This window comes from Schistocerca americana, chromosome 5 (assembly GCF_021461395.2).
Source record: "Schistocerca americana isolate TAMUIC-IGC-003095 chromosome 5, iqSchAmer2.1, whole genome shotgun sequence".
Lineage (NCBI taxonomy): Eukaryota > Metazoa > Arthropoda > Insecta > Orthoptera > Acrididae > Schistocerca > Schistocerca americana.
In genome coordinates this window covers 230,433,236-230,457,949 of record NC_060123.1, presented here as the reverse complement: position 1 = coordinate 230,457,949, position 24,714 = coordinate 230,433,236, and the positions used below count along the sequence as shown (strand labels likewise).

General features: G+C 40.8%; 1 protein-coding gene and 1 non-coding gene across 2 annotated transcripts in view; one reads left to right on the top strand and one right to left on the bottom strand.

The window, feature by feature from the left end:
* Positions 1 to 24,714, top strand: part of LOC124616282 (aminopeptidase N-like) — a 147,295-nt gene that overhangs the window by 68,371 nt on the left and 54,210 nt on the right. Inside the window, exons 8-10 of the mRNA XM_047144585.1 lie at positions 1,275 to 1,356; positions 11,357 to 11,540; positions 20,776 to 20,959. Coding sequence (XP_047000541.1) covers positions 1,275 to 1,356; positions 11,357 to 11,540; positions 20,776 to 20,959 — 450 coding nt within the window. The remainder of the gene's footprint in view (positions 1 to 1,274; positions 1,357 to 11,356; positions 11,541 to 20,775; positions 20,960 to 24,714) is intronic.
* Trnat-ugu lies at positions 12,452 to 12,525 on the bottom strand. Its single transcript has one exon. It is a non-coding gene; the product is annotated as a tRNA-Thr (tRNA).

Below are 24,714 nucleotides of genomic sequence, written 5' to 3'. Positions count from 1 at the left end.
TTATGTGATAGTACTTTATTTTAACATTTTTAAATAAGTAGTTTTGTTGTAGGAATTAATACATATATTGTCATGATTTTCATTATTAAATATATAAATTTCTTATCCATCTCTTCAACTATGCCACCTTTTAAGTATAGCTTCAATTGGCTATACAGTTGTCTCTCTGTTGTTCTTCATTGTGCCTCTAACCCTCTGAACTTATTAAATGATATGTCTCTTCAAAGTAAGATACTATTTTGTTTTCTTCCCAGTCTTACTGGTTTCAGATGTATCCCTAATCAAATTTCCTTTCTACTTTCTGTCATCCTATCAAGATCATAAGCAAATAGTTCTATTTGATTCAGTGTGTTCTGTAATATTCTTGTTACCATTGGCATGAAACTCTTGATTTCTCTTGTAAGTTGTTTATTTCTTGCTTTATATTTAATATTCTATAATTAACTGAAATTATTATTAAATTATTGAAATTATTATTAAAGTTTCTTTTTTTATACAATGCAATTACTTTCATTTTAGTTGGATTCAGTCCACATCAAATCCATGTTATACATTTATACGTTATTATACAAATTATATAATTAAGACAATTTCGAGACTAGCATGTTCTTTATGGAAAAATCCATTAATTTTTGAGGTGTCTGATACATTATTAATTGAAACTTTGCAATGAAAAATCGTTCTTCAGCTTTTGTCATACATTCACGTTAAAATTTTCTGTTCTTCTTTTCCTATGTAATAAAACTCTATTTCTTCAATATTCCATAGTACTTGTAATAACCCTACCATTCCCAATTTGGTGTTATTTAGTTCCTCTCCCCATTCCACAAACTGATTTTAAGTTTGTTATGATGTAAGGATAATTCTTTTCTTGACATTATTGTACCTTTCCTTTTGTACAGAAACAAGACTGCATAATCTACTATTTTCTAAATCATTCTCAACTTAAATAACACCTCAGGTATAGAACTCAAGTATTGTTCTGACATGTCCCATTGAGATGGGAACACTGAAAGCTATTAACAGCTGCGTAGTACGACCCCTGTCATCTTATTTCTCATTTAATGTGATAGCACAATCAGTAGCTACCTATGTAATCATGGAGGTTATGTGTCTGTGCATATGCATGAAATGATTTACCAGAGAGAAACATAGAAAAATATTATTTTGAACTTAATTGTGTAGATGATTCTGTGTTGAAGCTAATAGTACTTACAAATAGTTGTACTCGATTACTAATTCCAAAATCTCGCTCAAAATCTTTTATTCCACAGCTGGCTCAGTACTAAGGATGATAGAACACATTCTTGGAACTGAAGTGTGGAAGAAAGGCCTCAACAAGTACCTGACGAAAATGTAAGTATGTCGCCATGAAAATAAAATAAGATCGAAAACAACTGAATATTTTTGTCATAACATCTAGGTGATGTAGTATAACAATAAATATGCTGTGAGAGATGAGTTAATTGAAAAGATATCTATTCTGGATTTTTTCTTCACAATCGACATTCTCATTGTTCACTGTTGCATAATCAAAGAACAAAAATACATGTCTTCTTGGTTGTAACATGGATATTTTTAAAATCAGAGTTGGGTAAAGTTACACGGTAGGATCCAGTCTGTTAGAACAGTGGCCGTCATAAAAGCAGACACTTTGAGGTCACATATGCTACCTTTTAAGTGCTGTGATTCACCTGCCTCATAGCTTTGTTGCCTCATGTACATTGGTCACCGCCAGCTGAATGTCCTGTATTTCTGTGCTATATCATGCATTGACCTGTCATGTCAGTTTTCCATGGAACAGTGCAATGATGTGTGCTTGGTAGTGAGCGAAATGCAGGAGCAAGAGCCTACGTGCAGTACTACTTCAGTCGAACTGCATGAAGGTTGGAAAGACATACAAAAATAATCAAAAACTGCCATTTCGAACGTACTGAAGATGTTTATACTGATATGGCCAACAGCAATGAAGCCAAGGACAATATAAATTTTGTGTAAGTTCATAAAATGACGACAAAACCTTGCATTTCTGAATTGCCTGCATTCCATAGTAGTAGTGCAATAACATTTGCAGAATCTCTAGGTTTGAGCACATGTTTCGATTCTTCAAAAGAGAGATATAAATGAAAACTGAAATTATGGCACTTGACGATATTTACAAAAATTTTGTGCGTAGAACTATACTTCAACACTACGACAGAGTATATATCACAAATAACCAGCAAAATAAATTTCAGAATAAAGATAAACAAATCATAAAGTATCAGTACTATTTGTAGAAAAACTCTACATAAATGAATACTAAATTCAACACATTAATCTGTCAAAATAGTAACCCAGTTGATATTAATTAATAACATTAAAATTTTTTAACCATATGGTCCTTTTGTAGTAATATGGGTTAATAATCTTAGGATAGAAATCGACCGGCTCACGCCAGTCTGAACTCAGAACTTGTAACAATTTAAAGGTCAAACAGACCTAATGATTGGGCTCCTGCACCGAAAATTTTTCCTAATCCAAGATCGAGGTTGCATTCTGTTTTGTCAATATGAGTTCTCAAAAACAATTACACTGTTATCCATAAGGTAACTTAATCTTATGATCATAAATTATTGATCAAAACAACAAACATAAATCAATGGTACAATAATGCAGAGTTTATTTATTCTTTATGTCACTCCAACAAAACATTATTATTAAATATAGAAAGACCAATAAAAAAACTATATAAAAGTAAAATGTTAAGCTCTATAGGGTCTTCTCATCCTAAAGATATATTTAAGCCTTTTGATTTAATAAATAAATTCAAAAATTTATTAGGAGACAGTTGATTTCTCGCCAAGCCATTCATTCCAGCTACTAATTAAGATACTAATGATTATGCTACCTTTGCATGACCAAAATACTGTGGCTCTTTAAAAATTCGCTCAGTGAGAAGGCCAGGCCTCAAAATATTTTCAGGAGGATATGTTTTTGATAAACAAGCGAAAATCAATTTTGCCTAGTTCCTTACAATAAGTTTAAAGGGAAAAAAAATTTTCAAATGTGTGTGGCATCTTATGGGACTTAACTGCTAAGGTCATCAGTCTCTAAGCTTACACACTACTTAACCGAAATTATCCTAAAGATAAACACACACAACCATGCCCAAGGGATGACTCTAACCTCTGCCAGGACTAGCCACACAGTCTATGACTGCAGCACCTGAGACCACTTGGTTAATCCGGTGTGGCTTTAAAGGGTAAAATTCTTATATAAGTAAATATACTCATTCTATCATTACTATAAAGATTAATAAATTAAAGTAAGAATCTTAATACAAAATCTAATGTAATTATAAAATCAAAACTTAAAATAATCAACTAAAATGTAATCTTAAAGGTAGCTGGTTTAAAGCCTACTATTATGTTTAAAAAAGCAAATTATAGGTTAATAACTTTAAAGCTTATCCCTTAAAGAATAAATAAGTTACTATTTATATTTGAAAAATTAAATAAACACAATCAGCTTTAAAAAATTAAATTTTTTCTTAAGAAACTAGATACCTTAGGAAATGATTAACATCTCATTTCCATAAATAATTTAACAATATTTATGACACATTAACTATAAATTATTTATAAATCAACATGAATTGAAACAAGTAATATAAATACTAAAATTTTGATAAAGCCTGACACAAAAGGTACAACAAATAAAATCTACTCTAATAAATTTCATAAAACACTTACACTACCAATATACTATAACTTAAAAAATCAGTTCTGTAAAATAAATGAAGAAATAAAACAACAAAATTATTTATATTATATAATTAAATAAACGAAAAATCAATATAATAAAATAAATAATCAAAACATCCTGATTTGCACAGAAAAAATTTCAGTATAAGTGAAATACTTTAATCATAAGTTATATCTTGAACTTCTTCCTAGATACACTTCCCACTACATCTGCTATGTTACAACTTATCTCATCTAAATTGAAGGTACCTTAAAATAATTCAAATAGAGTAATCAATAATGAGAGTGACAGACAAAGTGTACACACCTCAGAGCCAATATCAGTTCAATTAAATAAATCAAATTACTACAAAATCTACCTTCATCAACAGTATTCCACCATCAAAGCCATTATAAACAAAAATCTATAGTAACCCTCCTCCTTTTATCTATAAGCTGTACCTTGATCTGAAATATTTTATAATTATAAATCCTGAGAATTATAGCTTTAAAAAGATTTTCTCATAAAGGAGAGATACAAACAAGTAAATTAAGTAGAGTAAATCGTGTATTATCAATCACAGGTGTGTTTCCTCTTAATGGAATGAGTTACTGCCAAATTCTTTGGGTTTAAAGACCTTAACTAATATTACCCTGGTAAGTATAGTTAACATTGAAAATAACAGAGTACCTAATCCCAGTTTATTGTTTAAATTTCACCGATTCATAAAAAGAGCTATAAATAAATTTTAAGATTTCATCTTAAAAATTTATATTTTAGCCCAAATAATATAAACAACTGATTTAACAAATAATATTTACTTGTATCAATCGTATAACCATGGCTGCTGGCAGAAATTATTCCAATACTGAATCTAAGATCACTTGATAATTAAATCAAATTACTGCAAAACGAAAATTTAGTTTAATGAAACTTATCTATAATACAAGTGAAAAGTGAATAAACAAGAAAGAATAAAACTTTTAGGAATAAACAAGAGAAATAAAAAAATTAAACAACATGAGAGAAAAGAAGAAATACTAATATTTAAAGAATATAAAAAAGGGAAAAATAAGAACAAAACCACACCCCATTCATGACCATAACAACTTGTCCTTTATATATAAGGAAAGATAAATATGGAACCTGTATACCAATAAATTTTTATATTACATCTCTCTATTTCATCTTTCTTTTTACTAATAATAAAGAAAGATTAAATAATATAATAAATATATCTGATACAAATATGTAATTTATTACAATAAGTTATTCACAAAAAATTACCTTTATATTAAATTAACTTAAATTTAATAATCTATTCACTGATAATTAAATAATAATAATATTATAATTTAAACAATTGGTTATTATTAAAACAATAATTTACATTAAATAAAATTAATGTTATTTATTATATCCAGTTATAATAATATAAAGTATTAATTACAATTGGTTATGTAATTTATAATACTAAAACCTATTTTAAGTTAAAAACATTAGTAGCAATAGTCCTAGGTAAATACGAGGGCTATCCACAAAGTACATTACGTTTTGGAATAAAAAATAAATAAAGTATTGGAAAATTTTTTATTATACACAGATGAAAGCCAGACTTAAATACTACTTTTCTACATAGTTGCCATTTAAATTAAGGCACTTATCGCAACGATGGACGAGCTTGGAAATTCCTTCGTTGTAAAATTCGGCCACCTGTGCCTTCAACCACGTGGTTAATAAGTAACCCGGTAGAAATACGACATTTGTGGATTTCATGGAAAGAGGCACTACAATAAACTCTCAAAGGTATTGCCAAACTCTGCACAACCTCAGAAGAGCAATACAAAACAAGCACAGCGGAAAGTTGGGCTCAAAGATCTTGCTGATTCATGACAAAACCTGGGCCCACACAGCAAATGCCACTCGTGAAGTTCTCGCATCTTTTAAGTGGGAGTTGTTTCCTCATCCGCCGTACAGTCCTGACCTGGCACCAAACGACTTCCACTTATTTCCAGCAATGAAGAAGTGGTTGGCTATGCAGCATTTTGATGACGACGCACAGCTTCAAGAAGAGGTAACCACGTGGTTGAAGGCAGAGGTGGACGAATTTTACGACGAAAGAATTTCCAAGCTCGTCCATCGCTATGATAAGTGCCATAATTTAGATGGCAACTATGTAGAAAAGTAGTATTTAAGTGTGGCTTTCATCTGTATATAATAAAAAAAATGTCCAATATTTTATTTATTTTTAATTCCAAAACGTAATGTACTTTTTGGATAGCCCTCATGTATGTATTAAAATAATCATTTAATATTAATAAGAATCTTATAAGTATGTATGTAATTAAATGTGTTATTTTAATATAAATTATTTATTGTATATGTATATAAATAAAACGAAAATTGCTAAAATCCACAACAGTTTAATACAAGATAAACAAAATTACACACAAATTAATTTTTAAGAAACTTTTAATTTATTTGTTAAATACAAAAACAAATGATGTGTGTGATTAAAGGCTTACCTTGATAGGATCAATCAAGTATATAAAATTACCTTCATTAGACATATAACATAAGATGGAATTAAACTACTCTCCTTAATATCAAAAACTAATGTGCATCACACATCTTAATGCAAAAAGGTAAGCTATTCAAGCTAATCGGTTCATATCCCATTTATAGAGGTACCATTCCCCTTCCTTTTAATGACTGACAACTTTACAAAACTTCTCTTCCTATCAACATAAATTATAGGAACAATCCTGTCCATTTCATCAAATTCCTGGTTTGGGATTTGAACAGGACTCGAGATCAACTTATTTTCATTTATTCCACTTTTAACAAGAAATAAGAACATAATGATAAGTGAATCATCAATTAAATATTTTATTGTCCAAGCAATAACATCAACAATACTATTATTTTCAATTCTGCTGATTCAAATAAAATATCCAATAGGATGAGAAAGAGAATTTATTATCTCAATAATAATCAGATCCAGATTAGTATTAGAGATTGGGGCTGAGCCTTTCCATTCTTGATTCCCAGAAGTCATAGGTGGTTCAAGCTGAAAAAAACTGCTTGACATTAATAACACGACAAAAATTGCCCTAATAATAGTACTATCGTATTGTACTCAACTAAGAACATTTATTTGAACCATTATCATTTTAAGAATTATCATTGGAGCAATAGGAGGCTTAAATCAAACATCTCTATGACAACTTCTAGCGTACTCCTCAATTAGACATTTAGGCTGAATAATCAGATCTCTGACCATTAGAGAAAACACCTGGGAATTATATTTTAATATTTATTTTTTACTAAGACTAATTATAGTTTTACTATTTAAGCAAATAAATTTATTCTTTATAAACCAAATTTACTCAGCCAGAAACATAAAAACTGAAATTAAATTTATAATATTCTTATCACTCTTATCCATAGGAGGTTTACCACCATTCCTGGGGTTCCTGCCAAAATGGATTGTTATACAATCACTTAGAGTAAACAACATAGCAATCATAGTTGTACTAACCATAATTATACTTTATTATTATATATGAATTACATTTTCAGCTCACAGCCCTTCTGCTTCTTCTTTCACTTCCTGTTTTAGCAGGGGTATTACCATAATACTAACAGATGGAAACTTAAACACATCAGTCTTTGACCCTGCTGGAGGGAGAGATCCAATACTATATCAACATTTATTTTGTTTCTTTGGACACCCATAAGATTACATTTTTATTTCATCAGGATTTGGTATTACTTCACACATTGTATGCCAAGAAAGGGGGAAAATTTAATCATTCAGAACACTAAGTATAATTTATGGTACACTATCAAGTGGATTAATACGATTTATCATATATTTACAGTAGGAATGGATGTTCATACATGAGCATACTTCACATCAGCAACAATAATTATTACTGTATCTACAGGAATTCAGGTATTCAGATGATTAGCTACATTGTATGGAACTAAATTCAAGTTTAACCCACAATTATTATGAGCTCTAGGGCTTATTTTCCTATTTACAATTGGTGGATTAACAGGATTAGTATTAGCAGATTCACCCCTTCACATTGTATTGCATGATACATATAATGTAGTAGCCCACTTCCACCATGTATTATCTATAGGAGCAGTATTTGCAATTATAGGGGGTGTTATTCAATGATAATCACTGTTTACAGGGCTAACCATAAACAATACATAGTTAAAAATTCAGTTCACAGTTATATTCATTGGAGTAAAATTGACATTCTTCCCATAACACTTCTTAGTATTAGCAGGAATACCACGGCAACACTCAGACTACCTGGATGCATACGCATCATGAAATGTAGTTTCAAGAATTAGGACTACAATTTCTATTGCAAGAGTCATTATATTTATTGTAATCATATGAGAAAGAATAGCTACAAACAGAACAATCATATTTAGAGCTAATATAAGTAGATCAACAGAATGGTTACAAAATAATCTGTCTGCAGAACATAGTTACTCAGAATTATCATTAATTTCTAGAGCCTAATATGGCCAATTAGTGCAGCAGATTTAAGATCTACAAATAAAGGTTTGACTTTATATTAGAAATCATAAGGTCAACATGATCAAATTTATCACTTCAAGATGGAGCCTCACCATTAATGGAGCAATTATCGTTCTTCCACGACCATACTATGGTTTTATTATTACGAATTACAGTAATTGTAGGCTACAGCCTTACATACATACAATTTATTGCTTATACAAACCGAAATATACCTCATGGACATCTAATTGAAACTATCTGAACAGCAATACCAGCAATCACCCTAATTTTTGTTGCACATCCCTCACTATGACTGTTAAATTTACTTTATGATTCAGTAGATGCAATAATCACAATTAAAACAATTGGTCAACAATGATACTGAAGATATGAATATTCAGACTAACTAGATGTAGAATTTGACACTTATATAACACCATAGCAGGATCTACAAAACGATGGACTTCGATTTCTAGATGTAGATAATTCGACAATTCTACCTATAAATACAGAAGTACGAGTGGTAACAAGAGCCTTGACCATTAAAAGGAGGAGTTTGAGCATTAGTTCTAGTATCAGGATAAGCAAAATGATTCCACCTATTTAATATTATGGATTTTGAATTAATTTATTTGCTATAATTCAAAGATGATGAGATGTAGTCCAGGAAGGAACATATCAAGGATTGCATACATGATTTGTATCAATTGGATTACAATGAGGAATAATTTTATTTCTTGTGTCAGAAGCCTTATTCTTTGTATCATTCTTCTGAGCCTTCTTTGGTAGAAGACTAGCACCAACAATTGAACTAGGAATCTATGGCCTCCAATAGGAATTCAACCTTTTAACCCTATTAACCCTATACAAAGTTCATTACTTAATATAGCTATTCTTTTAGCCTTGGGGCCAACTGTAACCTGAGCACACCACAGTCTTATAGAATCTCACCACACTCAAGCACTACAATGCTTATTCTTCATAGTGCTGTTAAGATTGTATTTCACAATACTTCAAACATATGAGTATTGAGAAGCACCTTTTACTTTCGCAGACACAGTACATGGATCAACATTCTTTGTTGCAACAGGATTCCATGGACTCCATGTAATTATTGGGACAATCTTTTTGACAACATACTTACTTCGACACTCAATAAATCAATTCTCACCATGACATCACTTTGGATTTGAAGCAGCAACATGATATTGACACTTCGTAGATGTAGTATGACTCTTCCTATATATCTCAACTTTTTGATGACATAGATAATTGTTTTTCTAGTATAAATAGTACATTTTACTTCCAATCAGAAAGACTGGAATAAATCAAGAAAAACTATCCTAGTCCTATCTACAAGAGTCTTCATTAGATCTATTATTCCAATAATCATTATAATCATCACAACAGCACTATCAAAAAAATTAATTAATGACTGGGAAAAATGAGGATAGTGCGACTGTGCCCTAGGTGGCTCAGATGTATAGAGCATCTGCCATGTAAGCAGGAGATCCTGGGTTCGAGACCCAGAGGGGCACACATTTTCATCTGTCCCTGTTTATATACATTAAAGCCCATCAGCAGCGGAAGGTATTAATATAATTCTAATTGCGTTCTAGACCGCTGCAGGTCCGAAAGAACAGACACCATACCAATATAAATATATAGAATGTTACATTGATTGCGGAGAAATTCAGTTTCAATAGATACGATAAGATACAAAGACTAACAAAAGACACTGAAAGCCGGTCACCTAGGTTTCAGAGTGGCTCCTTGCGACTGTAAGCCAGTCTGCGCAAAGGGAAAGGAAAGCACATACTTGAGAAACAGTCTTGCTTTTCTATGCTTCTCGCGTGCCCACAGTGATGCTGCCACACTATGAAATAACTTACTATATGCTACAAACCCTGTATGCCAAATCTGGGAAATACTAAAACTCAAAATCATAGGAGATGTGCTGAGAGGAGAGATATTGATTCCATAGCAGATCCTTCTGAAACACTAAGTGTGGCACTTTAGATTTAAAATTTTCTTTGTTATCATTTCATAGATATACTGAAAATTAAGAGTGCCCGTGGCTCAACTACGTAGCCTAATTCACAGTCAGCACTCAAAGTGTCTGATGGTCACAACAAGGAGCTTAAAGCTAATGCTGACTAATGAAATGGGCAATGACATATTCAGCATTGCATTTAAATAAATTTTGATGTGACTAAAAGGACCATTGTGCTTGTATGAATTAATCCAGGTGTGTATCACACAATAACCTTAACACGACGAGTGGACCTACAGCTCCGAAAGCCCAAATCGATGTAGTTTCGTTGCTGACACTTGTTGACGACGCAGCACTGAAATCTGCAGCAATCTGCGGAAGGGTTGCACTACTGTCACGTTGAACGATTCTCTTCAATCGTCGTTCGTTCCGTTCTTGCAGGATCTTTTCCAGGCCGCAGCGATGTCGGAGATTTGATGTCTTACCGAATTCCTGATATTCACGGTACACTCGTGAAATTGTCGTACAGGAAAATCCCCACTGCATCACTACTTCGAAGACGCTGTCCCATCGCTCGTGCCCCGACTATAACACCACGTTCAGTCTCACTTATATCATGATAACCTGCCATTGTAGCAGCAGTAACCGATATAACAACTGCGCCAGACACTTGTGTCATATAGGCGTTGCCGATCGCACTGCCGTATTCTGCCGATTTACATATTTCTGTATTTCAATACCCATTCCTATACCAGTTTCTTTGGTGCTTCAGTGTAAAAGCTTTGAGTGAAAAGGAAACAGTTCACATTTTAAGTAGATAATCAGACGTTATTTTAGTTGCAGTGCTTGATTTGTAAAAAAGGAAGAGATTCCAGTACTGTCATCTTGCGGGGAATGTTTTTGAGGTTTAGGCTCCTTAAAACTTTGTGTTAACGCTTTTGTGAGCATTTTAACAGTGAGCATATAACTTTTTTTTTCTTTGTCAGAGGCATCAGTACGGGGTACAAGTAAGTACTGTCACAAGTCAACCACTATCTGTTTATGTTCACAGTACACAGTTTTAGTTGATGTGGTCTGTTTCTATTTTGCAGGAAGTTCGAAGCGGCCATGCAGGACGACCTGCTCACCTCTCTAGTGGAGGCAGCGACTGAGGCGAATCTCAGCTTCGGGGGCAACAACCTTCTCGACATTCTCCACTCATGGACCAACAACGCCGGCTACCCTGTGCTCAGAGTCACGCGGGACCGCGAGGCCAACACCGCCACCGTCACACAGGTACCACCAAATTCTCTACGAGTGCGAATCTATAAAGAAGCCACAATGGACTCCCTATTCAGTTCCCTCCTCATCAGTCTGATTTTAGCCTAGAAGTTTGCATTGGATGTGACAGAGTGCTGTATTCACCAAAGTAGCAGAAGCGAACCAGCTACCACAGAATCAGTTACTGTGATAAGGTGGCCTGCTGACACGCTGCGACTGCCTCGTGACAGGGCAATGTAACTCTGTTTTAGTACGACGATAAAGGCGTCCCGTTGAAGTAAAAGTTCTGAACGCTGGTCTAGCCTGACAGAGATGACTAAGTAATCTAACTCAGTATGGACTACCGTCGACGACAGCTATAAGTTCAGCCTCTCAGTGAATAAACACCTCGACATACGTCATTGAATAGTTGACGATCACCCGTTAACAGATGTTTAGCGACTGCTGCTTAACTGGTGCAATGACCGGAAATGAGACGGCTCGATCTGCGACAAACGACCGAGTGAACATGTGCGGCAACTTAAATCTGCGACCCACGAAATATTTTCATCTGCGAACTATTTGTCTGGTGTCAGGAAGAAGCAGGAGGCAGCGCTGCTGTCCGCACTATCTGTGACGTCAGACGACACTATCGACGCATTGATAGAAAATTTTGAAGTCGTAGGGAAGAAGCATAAGGCAGTTGCTGTTACATGCGCGATCTGTGTGGCGACGGATTATTACTTTGTGGCACAATACTGGAGATTGCCTGGTGTGTGGCTAACTCTCTGGTTATAGCTCCGTAATGTATCTAAAGGTAAACGCACCACAGAGGGTACTCGAAACAAACACTGGATTTAAGAATATTATTTTTAACTACGATGAAATGAACACCCTTAGCTGCTTACAGGCGTTGACATACGTCAACGTGGACAGATCAAAATGTGTGCCCCGACCGGGACTCGAACCCGGGATCTCCTGCTTACATGGCAGACGCTCTACCCAGCTGAGCCACCGAGGACACAGAGGATAGCGCGACTGCAGGGATTTATCTCTGGCACGCCTCCCGCGAAACCCACATTCTCAAGCTATTGTCCCGCAGTACGTTCGTAGTGCCCCCGCCCATTATACTCATTACTCGCGGTGCGTTGCCGATTCCCGTAAGAGTTCGGCCACTGTTTGTGCATTCGCAGTGAAGAAGAAGGTGGTCAAGTGGCCGGTAAGCCTTAACTATATATATACTAAGATGGTATCTGTTCTTTCGGACATTTTCATCTAGCCCCGTTGACGTATGTCACGCCTTTAAGGAGCTAAGGGTGTTCATTTCATTATAATTTCATTCTAACGAGCTGCATGGTCTTAGTATATATATATATATTTTATTTTTAGTTTAGTGTTCATAATTTTATTTTCCCTTTACTTTGACCATCGTCAATTATTTAGCTTTCCAAACAATAAAATTTTTCTACTACTGTCAATATCTAATTTTCTTATCTAATTCCCGCAGTACCATACGTGTTTATTTAAGTAACATAATTTTTTCTACTTTTACTGATTTTTTCTTATATCTTGTTTCTAAGACACTGTCCGTACCTCTGAGCTGATCTTCCAAGTACTTCGATATCGCAGACAGAATTAGGGTCATATAGTGCCATTGGCAAACATCAAAGTAATTGAAACTTCCTGGCAGATTAAAACTGTGTGCCCGACCGAGACTCGAACTCGGGACCTTTGCCTTTCGCGGGCAAGTGCTCTACCACTTTTTTTTTTTTTTTTTTTTTTTTTTTTTTTTTTTTTTTTTGGATTGACAGTCTGTCACGCTGACCACTTTTTTTTTTTTTTTTTAAAGACGCTACCCTTTTTTTTTTAATAATAACGAAAGAGTGTTCAGATATGGGTAGGTGGAGACAAGGCGGGCAGGGGTCGAAACACGAGGCCTGGCCGCGATGTCTCCCCCCTCCCGTCCCTGATTCACTCCCTCAAAGTAGCTTTTTGATTTTTTTTTTAATTTATATTTTTTTTCACCAGGAAAAGGGTAAATGAAAAAAAGATCTTTATTGGTACAAACTTAAATACAACAGAAATGCCATCCTTCCGGCGAAAATAACACAAGACAATATACTCGTACAAGGCGAGGAAATTTTTATTTTTATTTTTTTTTTTTATGAGCATGGTGTAGGGAAAAAAAGAATAATAAGTCTGATGTAATCTAAGAGGCGTGAAGCAATATACAGTGGAGTGAGGGAAAGACCAGTGTTGTCTGGGGTAGTGCATTAAAGAAAGGAGGCGCGTGTCCATGCGCCTATTCCACTGTGGGTTACAATGTAGAAAGTAGCGCGGGGAATCTCAGATGTCAGCAGGGGGGGCGGGAGTGCTGTCGGCGTGTGGCACCATCCAACTGAGCGGGGGTGAAGTAAAGATCGCGTGTAGGTAATTGGCGAAGAAGGCGCGGTAGCGTGGTCGCTGTTCGACTTCACTGTGGGCGGTTTGTAAGTACTGCCAGAAATCAAGGCGTGATTTGTCGCCACCATTATACATGTAGGTGATCGTCCATCCCTTGACCCATACAATCGCATGATTTTTGGAGGCGGGGAAATAAGTATTCTCAGGATGGATAAAAGTCCGTGGGTCAATCGAGTCCGGCGGAACGCGGAGGTAACAGGCAACGAACTGTCGGGCAAGTTTCCAGACGTCACTGGTGGCAGTACAAGTCAGTTGATGGACATCGTCATCCACGAGGTGGCAAATGGAACAAAGTGGAGAGTCCTGTAGTCCGATGGCGTGAAGGCGATGATTTGTGGCGAATTTTTCATTTGCGACTTGGTACCATGTTGCCCGGACGTTGGAGGGAAGAAAAGGCTGGTGGATGTGACGCCAAACCGTTGGCCACCGCGTGGACGGATGTCTCAGTTCGATATTGTTGCTGGATATGGAACGAAGGAGAGGGGTGTAAAAATCTTTAGGTCGAGGAGAACGCGTGGTCGGTAAGTGTGTGTGAGCATAACTGAAGTCGACGATGAAATCAGAAATGTGCATCAAATGGTGCTTGATGTGTCCGACTGGTACTGGTGGTGTTATGGTCGCGGGCACAAGAATTTCCAGCAAGCTGCGCGTAAGGGAGGTGCCCCCGTGCCACTGCTTGTGCATGGTGGACATGTACAAGGACGCCGCTCGGAGTCGCACATTGACAAGGCCGAGGCCTCCTGCTCGCGGGGAAAGGGTGAGCGTGTCGCAGCGGACCTTAAAGATCGTACCGGCCGTAAGGAAGTATCCGAGGGCAGCCTGGAGGCTGCGTCCAATAGTTGATGGCAGCGGGAGGACCTGTGCGATGTGGACCATTCTGGCCGCCACATGTTGATTGAGGTATTGGACACGTTGTAAAGAATCGAGTCGTCGGAGAAGATTTTGTCGCACCGTCGTGCGGATAGTTTGGAGTGCACGCCGAAAATTGATGGCAGCGGAGCGGCGCACGGTGGAGGTGAAAATGATACCAAGATATCGTAGTTGTTGTACACACGGGAGAGGTGCTAAGTCTTCGTGTGAGAGGCCGCGTCCAATGGGCATCGCCGCGGATTTAGCCACATTCATGTTACTGCCCGCTGCAGTGCCGTACGTTGATATCAAATCAAGTACCGTGTGTGTTTCACTCCGTGAGCGGATCAAGAGGAGGAGGTCGTCCGCATACGCACGACATCGAAAACTGTGCTGTCGCAAAGTGAGACCAGAAAGGTGGCTCGTCAGACTGCCGATGAGTGGCTCCAGGCTTATGGCATACAGTAGGGTCGAAAGTGGGCAGCCTTGCCGTACGGAACGCCGGATCGCCACTGGTCCCGCCACACGGCCGTTAACCTGAATCAGAGATTCGGCGGTGCCGTACAGGCGCCGGATCACGTCGATGAAGGCTGGTGGAAAACCCATGCGGTTCATCACTGAGAACAGAAAAGGATGCCGCAATTTGTCGAATGCGCTGTCAAAATCAATGGCAACCACTGCGGCGCGGAGTCTGCACGCCGCTGCCAGTGCAATTAAATCGCGACATTCTCCTGTGGCCGTTTGTATATTAACTGAGCCGCCCGGAGTTGTCTGTTCCGGGGATAGAATGCTAGGCAGGATCTTGCGGCATCGCGTTGCCAGTAGGCGTGTAAAAATTTTACAGTCTGCGTTAAGCAGAGTCAGGGGACGGTAATGTGCTGTCGTCACACCTGGTGTCGGTTTGTGGATGGGTATAATAATTCCCGTGACGAAGGACGGCGGTACGGCGTTCCCTATCGTCAGCAGTTCATTAAACATTGTTGTCCACCGTGATGCCATTAGTGTGAAGAAAGCGCGATAAAATTCTATCGGCAATCCGTCGACACCAGGTGACTTATTCAGAGCACCTTTTTTGATTGCATCGTGGATTTCGTCACGCGTAATGGGCTCCAGCAGCTCGTCCGCTTCGTCGCTGGTGAGGGTGCGAGTTACGTGTGGTAACACAGACTCCTCAGCGTGGTTGTTGGTAGTCTCCTCCTGGTACATTGTGCGGTAGTGGTCGACAAAGGCACTGACGATTTCGGCCTGGCAAGTGACGTGCTGGCCGCGACAGGTGGTGATCTCGGTGATAAGTTGTCGTCGTCGATGTTTCCTATCGGAGGCGATATGATGCATGGTCGGATGTTCTTGTTCCGCCGAATCTTGACGTCGGGTTCGCACCATAGCCCCCTGCAGTCTACGGCGTGTCAAAGTTACAATTTGCGCCTTAATCCTGCTGCGTTCCCTCTGGGTGTCGGGGGTGGGCGGTTGGGCGTCCAGGTCGCGGAGAACGGCGTAGAAATAGTCGGTAGTGTGCCGGCGCCACATAGCAACTTCCTTTCCATACTGAATCACAGTACGTCGAATGGCAGGTTTGGCACATTCTAGCCACCAGGTCAAGGTCGTGCAGTATTTAGGTAAGCGACGTTCACAGGTGGCCCATGTCTCGGTAACACGTTGAAGACATTCGGGATCATGAAGATGGGAGGTGTTTAGCTTCCACGGTGCACGACTACGCCAGACCACTTGCTTGGGGAAGAGAATGTTGCAGATGTAGGCACAGTGGTCCGAAAAGGCCAGGGGCCAAAGTTCTGCACCTTGGACTGCAGGTGTGAGTTCCCGAGAGACGTAAATTCTATCAAGGCGGCTCGCGGAGTGACTCGTCTGGTAAGTATGTCCAGGCGCGTCGCCGTGCCGAACTTCCCAAGTGTCGCGGAGCAACAGATCTCGGACGACAAGACGCAGTTCTTGACAGGTGTTGTAGTGGGGCACTTGATCTTTAGGGTGCAAGACACAATTAAAATCACCCCCAAGCAAGTAATGGTCGCAGCGTCCAAGAAACAAAGGAGCGATTTCTTCTGAATAGAAGAGGGCCCTGTCGCGTCTGCGGGTGGAGCCTGACGGAGCGTAAATGTTGATGATACGCGTCCCCATGACGGTGACGGCCATGCCTCTGGCAGATGGAAGGTATGTGATATCGGCCACTGGAATGCCTTCTCTGGCGTAGATGGCTACGCCGCGTCCCAGGTGGTCACCAGGAGAAGGATAAGTGTTATATCCCGCGACGTCTGGTAGTGTGGCCAGGTGTACTTCCTGTAGTAGTGCGATATCGACGTCCGACGCCCATATCATCTCTCGCAGCAGTTGAAGTTTCACGGGTGAGCTAATGGTGTTAGTGTTGATCGTCGCTATTCGGTAGGTTTGGAGCCGTAACCCGCCGTGGAGGGGAACTCCACCGGCGGAGGATGAAGAGGGACGAGGCAACGGTGAGTCGTGCCGTACGCCACCTGACGGCATTGTCAGCGGCGTAACGATGCTTCCGTCTGGGGTAACTCTGTCCCCAGCGTGTGGTCCGGGTCCTCATCGACGTCCTCACTCCACACCATTGAAGGCGTTGTCGTTGTGATGGTCGTACGTTCCACTTCGGTCGTAGGGGCTGAGGACGTCTCGGCGGCAGTCGCATCTGTGGAGTCCATTGGTTCAGGAGCACCTGAGCGAGCCAGTAGAGTAGGCATCGACGTAACCACAGTTGGCGTCATGTTGTCGTCATTCGTATCGTCGTGTAGGTTCTCCGAGGCCTCGTCGGGTCGGACGGCCTCTGGAGCATCGGGGGGTGGTGATCCGTCTCGTTCCGAGACCGTACGGCGCCTCCTCTTGCGCCTCTTAGGTGAACGTTGTTTGCGGGTTCGTCCCTCCGTGTCGGAAGACGGGAGGGAGTCGCGTCGCTCTGAGAGGAAGGTCGTCGCGGGAACGTCAAATGAAGGGGCGTCCATATGTTCAGGCGGATGGGTGTCGGAAGTCGTCGCTGTTGGTAGTGGCGCCGGAGTAGCGTCAGGCTTTGAGCGCGACGCGTCGGCCCCAGCGGTATCCGTAGCAGCTGGAAGGGTCACCGGTTCATGGTCCGATGGGCGGCGGCCGGTGGGAGGAGAACAGAGCGCCGATGCGTAGGTGATCGGTAAAACCGTCGTCGGAGCCGGAGGTGCCACAGTAGCGGCTGGCAATTGGGTGATTCGTCGCTGAAGACACTCAGATCTGAGGTGGCCTTCTTTGCCGCACCCGGAACAGGTCTTGGGTTGGCCGTCGTATATGACAACCGCGCGGCACCCGCTAATTTGCAGGTAAGATGGCACGTGGCGATGTAGATCGATGGTGATCTGCCGTACACCGTTAAGAACAGGGTACGTTTGGAATTGCGCCCAGCGTTCGGCAGTGTGGCCATGTACAGTGCCATAGGGGCGGAAAGCCGCGATAACGTCTTCCGCTGGAAGCTCGAACGGGAGTTCGAAAACTCGTATGGTGCGCATTCCTAAGCCGGCATGGTCGACAGTGACCGCTCCGACATTGCCGTCGGCGTGGCAAAAGCGTAATCCATGGTTGGTGTCACGAAGTATTCTTTCACATACCGCGTCATTGACGACTTTGACGTACACAGTACTGCTTAATATGGACAAATGGATGCCCAAGATGTCAGAAGCTGGGATCTTAGCAACGTCGCGTAGGAAGCGTTCCACTTCCAAGGCCTTTGGTCGTGCGTAGTCGTTGCAGAAGTTGAAACGTAAAGTTGATTTTCGAAAACGGTTGGCCATGATTCTAGTGCACGTAAGCGACACGTAAGTGACGGCCGCTGAAATGTAAACAACAGCGAGCGCGCGCGCTCCGCAGGCGGAAATAACAACACGTCCGCACTGCACGGCGGCGAAAGCCGGACTGTGACCACTGAGCTACCGGAGCACAACTCAGGCCCGGTACCCACAGCTGTACTTCTGCCAGTATCTCGTCTCCTACCTTCCAAACTTTACAGAAGCTCTCCTGCGAACCTTGCAGAACTAGCACTCCTGAAAGAAAGGATATTGCGGAGACATGGCTTAGCCACAGCCTGGGGGATGTTTCCAGAATGATGGAAACATCCCCCAGGCTGTGGCTAAGCCATGTCTCCGCAATATCCTTTCTTTCAGGAGTGCTAGTTCTGCAAGGATCGCAGGAGAGCTTGTGTAAAGTTTTTTTTACTCTCTTCAGGGGTATTTTATATGTAGTTTGGTATAAATGACGGGTATCCCACTGTGGTCGATAAAGAGTAATAATATCTGAGGGAGTCCTGAAAACTAACGTCTCCGAAATTTTTTAAGTTAAAACTCTTAAAGCTTATTAAGTAAAAATGCTTTATTTACATTCTACATCTTTATTCATGATGTCTACATATTTGTTTCTGATTACAATCACCCTGGCGACGAAGATATTTCTCCCAACGAGAGAACAGTTTGTCGATACCGTCACTGCAGAATCTCTGACTTCGTTTACGGAGCCACAATCTCATCTCTGCTTCCACTGCTTCATCAGTGATAAAGTGAAGTCCTCTAAGGCTTTAATCATACGAAACTGTACGGTTTATAGTTTCATTTGATTGAAGCATCTACGACTGCGTTTCAGGCAGAATCCCTCGTTTCGTTCGATGCCGAGTTACAAGTCCAATACCGCTGGAAAGCCTCGGCAATGCTGTTTGAGGATGAACTCTTCTCGGTTCTCAAGCCGCATCAATTCCAGTGCCGAAAGGATGTCGAAAGCAAGCAACGGTGGACGCTTGAAGCTTGTAGGGAGGCGGGAGCGGCAGTTCCAAACGGTTTAATTCGACTACATTCTATTATCCTCGTTTTGCTGTTGTTCATGTTCATCTTATATCCTCCTTTCAAGACACTGTCCATTCCGTTCAGCTGCTCTTCCAGATCCTTTGCTGTCTCTGACAGAATTACAATGTCATCGACGAACCTCAAAGTTTTTATTTCTTCTCCATGGATTTTAGTACCTACTCCGAATTTTTCTTTTGTTTCCTTTACTGCTTGCTCAATATACAGACTGAATAACATCGGGGAGAGGCTACAACCCTGTCTCACCCCCTTCCCAACCACTGCTTCCCTTTCATGTCGCTCGATTCTTATAACTGCCATCTGGTTTCTGTACAAATTGTAAATAGCCTTTCGCTCCCTGTATTTTATCCCTGCCACCCTCAGAATTTGAAAGAGATTATTACAGTCAACATTGTCAAAAGCTTTCTCTAAGTCTACAAATGCTAGAAACGTAGGTTTGCCTTTCCTTAATCTAGCTTCTAAGATAAGTCGTAGGGTCAGTATTGCCTCACGTGTTCCATCATTTTTATGGAATCCAAACTGATCTTCCCCGAGGTCGGCTTCTACCAGTTTTTCCATACATCTGTAAAGAATTAGCATTAGTATTCTGCAGCCGTGACTTATTAAACTGATAGTTCGGTAATTTTCACACCTGTCAACACCCGCTTTGTTTGGGATTTGAATTATTATATTCTTCTTGAAATCTGAGGGTATTTGGCCTGTTTCATACATCTTGCTCACCAGATGGTAGAGTTTTGTCAGGACTGGCTCTCCCAAGGAGTCCTGGCAGGTAGTGATTTTACTTCTGACGACAATAGTGGAGCTAGCCATTGGAAGCTCGAGAATTGACAGGGCTTGAAAACCGAGAAGATTTTTATCCAGTTATGCAGCCACAAAAGACTCTGAGGGGACATATCAAGTGGGCTGAGGTGTGAATGGGAATTTGGTTCGACTAGGCAAGGGTGCTAGAGGAAACCGTGCCGTTGTGCAAAGCCACTGTGTCAGCGTGGCATAGTGGTTGGCGCATCTGCTTTGTGAACAGGAGACCTGAGTTCGAATCCGGGCCTCGGTACGAATTTTGATTGCTCACTCCAGTCTGCATATAAACATCACAAGTGAGTGTGTGTTTGCCGTTGCAGTCCCGCTTCCTGCTGACTGAGGAGACGACGGACACCCCGCAGTGGATCGTGCCGCTGACCTGGGCGATGACGGTGGATCAGCTGGAGAACACTAGCCCGCAGCAGTGGCTGGCGGCGGGGGCCACCGTTACCCTGCAAGACGTCCCGGGTGACGGCTGGCTGCTGCTCAACAACCAGCGCACAGGTGAGCCAGCTGTCTCACTGTGTGCCGCGTGTATGTTTTGTAGCTGGTTTTATGCGGCTCTATCGAGTGCAACTCTTTTCGTATCACAGTAGCACCTGCACCATATGTTCTCAAACCATTTACGACTATTTCGTCCACTATTACCCAGCAATTTTCCATCACAGTGTCCTGAACTGCTGCAGTAGACACGTTTCACAACGCGGTGTGCCTGACCTGGGCACTGAGCATCTTTCACAGTAGTCTCCCCATTTCCGAACTTTCTACTCCACTCATACACTTGCTGCAGTGACAGACATGTAGTACCATACTGGACCCTTATTCGCCGATTTTCGTACCTTTACTGTTCAGAAAGCGTATGACAGAACGCTGTTCTTTCTTGGGATAGCTCTTTGAACTGGTATTGTGGACGTGTTTCGTTTGTATTTAGTATTCTGCCGCCTGTATGGCGTTCATTACATCATTGGTAATAGTACTGCGAACCTACAGAGCAATGGCGCGATACATTTTTAAGGTTTTCATTCCACTCCCTCTCGTATGTTTTACCGGGCCTTCTACAAGTTTTAAGTTATGTTCACATAACGACACATGTTATACTAAGACTTAGATTTAACAATGGTACAACGCTTTGAAATAAATACTACATAAATAATGGAAAGTAGTAACAGCTATAGCACTAGGATAATTCAAATGAAATACTTAAAAGTCCTATAAAATTCCTGAAAGTTGTACCATCGATTTTGCAGTTGTCAAGAGTTATTATCTCTTTGTTCGACGAATAGCGTATAGTTGGCAGCCTGTTGCATCACAGAAAATGAAGCTGTGTCAGTACATAGATGGCGACACCATTTGGGACTTTCACCGCATTGGAACAGCGATCTGTGATACGTTTCTTTAACAGTGGAGTTGTTAAACCTGTGAAAATACAGAACATCTATCTACATATACGTACATAATTCGCAAGCCAACGTATGGCATAGCTGCTGGTAAACCTTTCGGGATGGTAGGTCGTGGTCCAAGAAAGTCTTCTGTCCCTGACGTTTCGTCCTGGACTGCGCTGGACATCTTCAGAGGCGCTCCTCCGCTGAGTCTTGCAATCCTGTACGAAACGTCAGGGACAGAAGAGTTTCTTGGACCACGACCTCATATTCCGAAAGGTTTACCAGCAGCTATGTCATCCGGCCGTGAAAGCCTTCATTCTATGACCAACGTATGGTGCTTGGTGAAGGGGATCTTTCCTTTTCCTGTTTGACTCGCAAATGGAGCCAGGGGAAAACGACTCGTATATACTTCGGTAAGAGCCCTAATTTTTCGAACATCTCTGTAATACTCGCGTGTTGATAAAACCTACCACTGACAAATCTAGCAGGACGCCTCTGAACTGCTTCGATGTCTTAGTTCACTGACCTGGTGGGGATCCCAAACACTCCAGCAGTATTCAAAAATGGGACCCATAAGCGTTCTATATGCGCTATCCATTATAGACGAATTAAACTTTCACAGAATCGTCCCAATACCCCGGAGTTTACTATTCGCTTTTCGTACAACCGATCTAATGTGCTCGTTCCATTTCACATCTTTTCATAGAGTTACTTCTTCTTTTGCTGGTGCTCGGTCCCGTAGTTTCGCAGGGTCGGCATGGTTGGGACAGATTTGGCAAGGTTAATTTCAAGGGGTGGCAGGATGCCCTTCCTATCGCCGCCCTGTACCCTTTGGGACGAATTAAGTGTACCCCAGCTGTCTGCGTCTAGTGTAATCCATGGAATAGTGTGAATGTGTTCAGGTGTCTGCGATTCGTGTAACTGAGGTGGAACGTGGGGACCAGACCGGTATTCACGTAGGGGCATATGTATAAACGCCTAAACACCACATACAGGCTCGCCGACACACCGGCAGACGTCGTTAATTCGCCAGGCGGATTCGATCCGGGGCCGGCGCGCCTACCCGAGTCCATCAAGCAGCACATTAGCGCTCTCGGCTAACCTGGCGTGTACTTCAAAGTTACTTCTAGATGTTTAATTGACATATGTCAAGCAGCGCACCACTAATACGACATTCGAAGATTAAGGGACTGTTTGTCCAACCAGAAATTTCATCACTGTGGTCTTGTATCTTCTTCCAGTCTCTCTACGACAACACTTTATCAAATACTGAGCGTCATCGGCAGACTGTTGCAAACTACTGCCCTCTCAGTCCGTCGGATTCTTTATGTATACAGCGGTCCTGTCACGCTTCGCTAGGGCGCTCATGATGATGTTCATGTCTCGAACGTTCTCCATCCAGAACAACGTACCGGATTCTGTTATTTAAGAAGGCTTCTAGTGGACACAAGCTTTTCTTCTCAAGGAAATTTATTATATTCGAACTCACAATATGTTCAAGAATTAGACAGCAAATCTGTGTTAAGGATATTGGTCTGTAATTTTTCGGGTCCGTTATGTTTCCCTCCACATATGAAGGAGATAACAACGGTTTTTTTATTATTTTCAGTCACATGAGACTTTGCACTGAGCGAGATATTCTATGTAAAGCGCCAAAAACTAAATTTTGATTCGATTTGGGCCTAGTGATTTACTTGTTTTCAGATCTTTCATATGTTTCTCAGCGCCAAAGAATGCCTATTTCTGTGTGTTCCATATATATGTCTATGAAACTGTCAAATAAACGTACGTCTGTGCGATCCTCCTGCGTGAATGTCTTTTTCAAACGCGGGGTTTATAACATCAGCTTTCGTTTTGTTGCCTTGTATTGCCACATTGTCACACCAGCTTGGTCGACGAGTGACTGAAATGGCTTTGCGATTCTACAACGCCCACAATTTTCTCGGTATCTCGCATAGATACTTTGCTAATGTATGTCGGTGGAAGTTGTATGCCTTACGCATAGATATTTTTATGGACAGCCGAGGTCACAGTTGCATGTTATGGTATCGGAAGAGATAACGAAGTTCTGTAAACTCTGCTGACGTGGCGTCTTCACTCCAAGTAGCTGTCCCAATGCATTGTGAGACCAGGCCTTAGATCGTGATCAAGGTATTTTTGGCTGAAATACTGCTACCATACGTCACTCGGATATTCGTGTTTGGCGGACTACTAAATGATGCAGTTGAAATTTCACAAGTGAAGCCAGCTATTTTACTTACGACGTTACCGCAGGTTAAAATAAGAACTGCACAGGCATCACAAACTCATGTTCTCACGTTAATATTTGATCTTCAATCTACAAGCAAGGTAATCCACGTACGAGTGTGTTACAAATATACTTTTCATGCATAAAAGAACAATGAATAATAAATATTGTTATTCCTCTTCTTCAACCCTGTAGTTTGGCCCCTTTCTCACCAATCCAACCAACCTGCTTTTTCTCCTCCTCCTCCTCCTCCTTCTCCTTCTCTTCCTGCCTCTTCTTCTTCTGCTGCTGACTATGGTTTCCCCTGTTCGTTGGTCTCATTCGTGTATGTTCCGGACCAGCCGTTGTCCCATATCTTGGTTGGTAGTCCGGGCAGTCGTTTCCGTTGTTGTTGTCGTCGGTACTTACGAATTTTATTTAGTTCTTTTGGGTCTGTTCTTTCCATATAATCCTTCCAACTTCTTTTTCTTGACTTCGTCGATTTATTTATGTCTTGCGTTCCACAGGGATCCCTTATCCACAAGTTTCTTCCTTTTTCCCACATTATTACTAATTGCATCTGCCTGAGCACCTTCATTTTCACTGCAGTTAACTTCTCTTTTATTTTTTCCGTCCTAGTTTCTATTGCC